At 39.6% G+C, this 2,636-nt stretch overlaps 1 protein-coding gene across 1 annotated transcript; it reads left to right on the top strand.

The window, feature by feature from the left end:
* The first annotated feature begins 974 nt into the window (after positions 1–974).
* On the top strand, positions 975–1,390 carry LOC107059017 (ribonuclease H-like). Its single transcript, XM_015305384.1, has 2 exons — positions 975–1,274; positions 1,370–1,390. Exons 1-2 carry the CDS (start codon positions 975–977, stop codon positions 1,388–1,390), a joined length of 321 nt encoding a protein of 106 aa, XP_015160870.1.
* The last annotated feature ends 1,246 nt before the right edge of the window (positions 1,391–2,636 follow it).

The following is a 2,636-nucleotide window of genomic DNA, read 5'->3' as shown; positions in this document are numbered from 1 at the left end:
TAAACCCTAAATTGTAAACTCTAAACCCTAAACCCAAAACGTTGAACCCTAACCTTAAACCCTAAATCCTAAATCCTAAACGCTAAACGTTAAATCATATACCCTAAACCTGTTAACCTTATCCCTAAATCCAAAACTCTAAACCCTAAATCCCAAACTCAAAACACTATGCCCTAAACCCTAATCTGTAAACCCTAAACCCCAAACCGTAAACCCTAAACCCTAACCTCTAAACACTAAACCCAGAAACCCTAAACTGTAAACCCTAAACCCTAACCTCTAAACATTAAACCCGTAAACCCTAAACCTTAAATTCTAAACCCTAAATCCCTTAACCAAAAACCTTAAACCCTAAACCATAAACCTTAAACCCAAACCCCTAACCTCTAAACCCTAAACCCTTAAATCCAAAATCTGAAAACCTAAACCCTAAAACCTAAACCATAAACCTAAACCCTAAACACTAAACCCTAAACCCTAAACCTTGTACCCTTAACCCTAAACCCTAAATCATCAATTGTAAACCCAAAACCCTAACACTAAACCCTAAACCCTAAATGCTAAACCCTAAACCCTAATTCCTAAACTCTAATCCCTAAACCCCAACGCTAAACCCAAAACCTTAAACCCTAAAATATAATCCCTCAACCCTAAACTTTAGCCCTAAACCATTCATCCTAAACCCTAAACCTAAACCCTATACTTTAAACCTTAAACTAAAAACCATAAACCCTAAACCCTAACACTAAACCCTAAATCATAAATCCTTTACCCTAAACCAAAAACCAAAAACCCTTACCCGGCACTTTAAACCCTAATCCCTAACCAATAAATCCTAAACCCTAAATCCTAAACCCAAAGACATTCTTTTAATGCTTAATTCTGTTTTTCCATATCTTCATCTGCCTGTAATATGGCCAGAAGTCGTGACTTACATTGAAAAATGCAAACAGGATTTAAGAATTACTTTAGTTATGTGGAAGATTCCTACTTACAATAGATACAAGTTGAATACAGATGGTAGTGCTATACCTAATCCGGGGAAAATTGGAGGGGGAGGCATTTTAAGAGATGATCAAGGGAGTATGGTATATGCCTTTGCAGTACCTCTTGGTCAAGGGACTAATAATCAGGTTGAGATTCAGGCTGCAAGGACTAATAATCAGGCTGAGATTCAGGCTGCAGTTTTTGGCTTAAATTGGTGTATACAACATGGTTATAATAGTATTATCTTAGAGGTTGATTCTGAATTATTGACTAAGTGGTTTTTGCAGGTCGTTAATCCCCCTTGGAGGATACACAAGTATATACAGGAATTGCATATTTTAGCTAACCAATGTGTGTCTTTTCAATGTGTGCACACATACAGGGAGGCAAACGGTACAGCTGATCTCTTGGCCAAACATAGTCATCAGCAAGACATTGTACAAAATTACTACACTCATCATCAATTACCTCAGACAATTAAAGGAATTATCTATTGGAGAAACTGTGAGTTAAAAATTTTAGACGTAAGAAGTTGAAAATAATTAAACAACCTCAAGGATCCCAAGCTTTAATTCCGGATTCAAGATTCAATCTCAAGCAATTCTCCATTCCAATCTTCATCAAGAATTCTCCAAAGTTGAGGTATGTGGGTTGATTGTGGAAACCTTCCTTTCCACAAGTCCAACCATTTATCCTCTATTTTACTTCAAGTTTATGGGTCCTTATGATCATTTATGAACTCTTGAATTATGGAATTATTACTACACATCCTATTATGGTCTATTTTTGTATATTATCATGAAATGGAATGATTATATGATGTTTATGGTTTTCATGCCTCAATGATCAAATTATGAAGGTTGTTATATATGTATATATATATGTATGTTGTTGGTGGGCTGATATATATGTATTTCGGAATTGGTTGGACTTAGTACTCTTGAAACACATGATTTTATTTACATGAACAAGTAGCCCACCATATGTTTGATAAAATGCCATTTATAGAATTCTTATGAAATGGAAGGTCCAATGTACGTCCTATGAGTCGGATGATTATATAAGTATTGAAATGATGATGAAATGGATACATGTATATGATTTTCTCTATATACGTGTTGTGAGTCGACCAAGCCTAGTACGGGGGGTAGTAGGCCCGTATAACCGTATCGAGGGGTTGGTACCTTGGTTGCCTAGTACGGGGGGTAGTAGGCCCGTATAACCGTATCGAGGGGTTGGTACCTTGGTTGCCTAGTACGGGGGGTAGTAGGCCCGTATAACCGTATCGAGGGGTTGGTACCTTGGTTGCCTAGTACGGGGGGTAGTAGGCCCGTATAACCGTATCGAGGGGTTGGTACCTTGGTTGCCTAGTACGGGGGGTAGTAGGCCCGTATAACCGTATCGAGGGGTTGGTACCTTGGTTGCCTAGTACGGGGGGTAGTAGGCCCGTATAACCGTATCGAGGGGTTGGTACCTTGGTTGCCTAGTACGGGGGGTAGTAGGCCCGTATAACCGTATCGAGGGGTTGGTACCTTGGTTGCCTAGTACGGGGGGTAGTAGGCCCGTATAACCGTATCGAGGGGTTGGTACCTTGGTTGCCTAGTACGGGGGGTAGTAGGCCCGTATAACCGTATCGAGGGGTTGGTACC

The sequence above is a fragment of the Solanum tuberosum genome, unplaced genomic scaffold (genome assembly GCF_000226075.1).
Source record: "Solanum tuberosum cultivar DM 1-3 516 R44 unplaced genomic scaffold, SolTub_3.0 scf00753, whole genome shotgun sequence".
Classification (NCBI taxonomy): Eukaryota; Viridiplantae; Streptophyta; class Magnoliopsida; order Solanales; family Solanaceae; genus Solanum; species Solanum tuberosum.
This window is presented reverse-complemented; position numbering and strand designations above follow the sequence as displayed.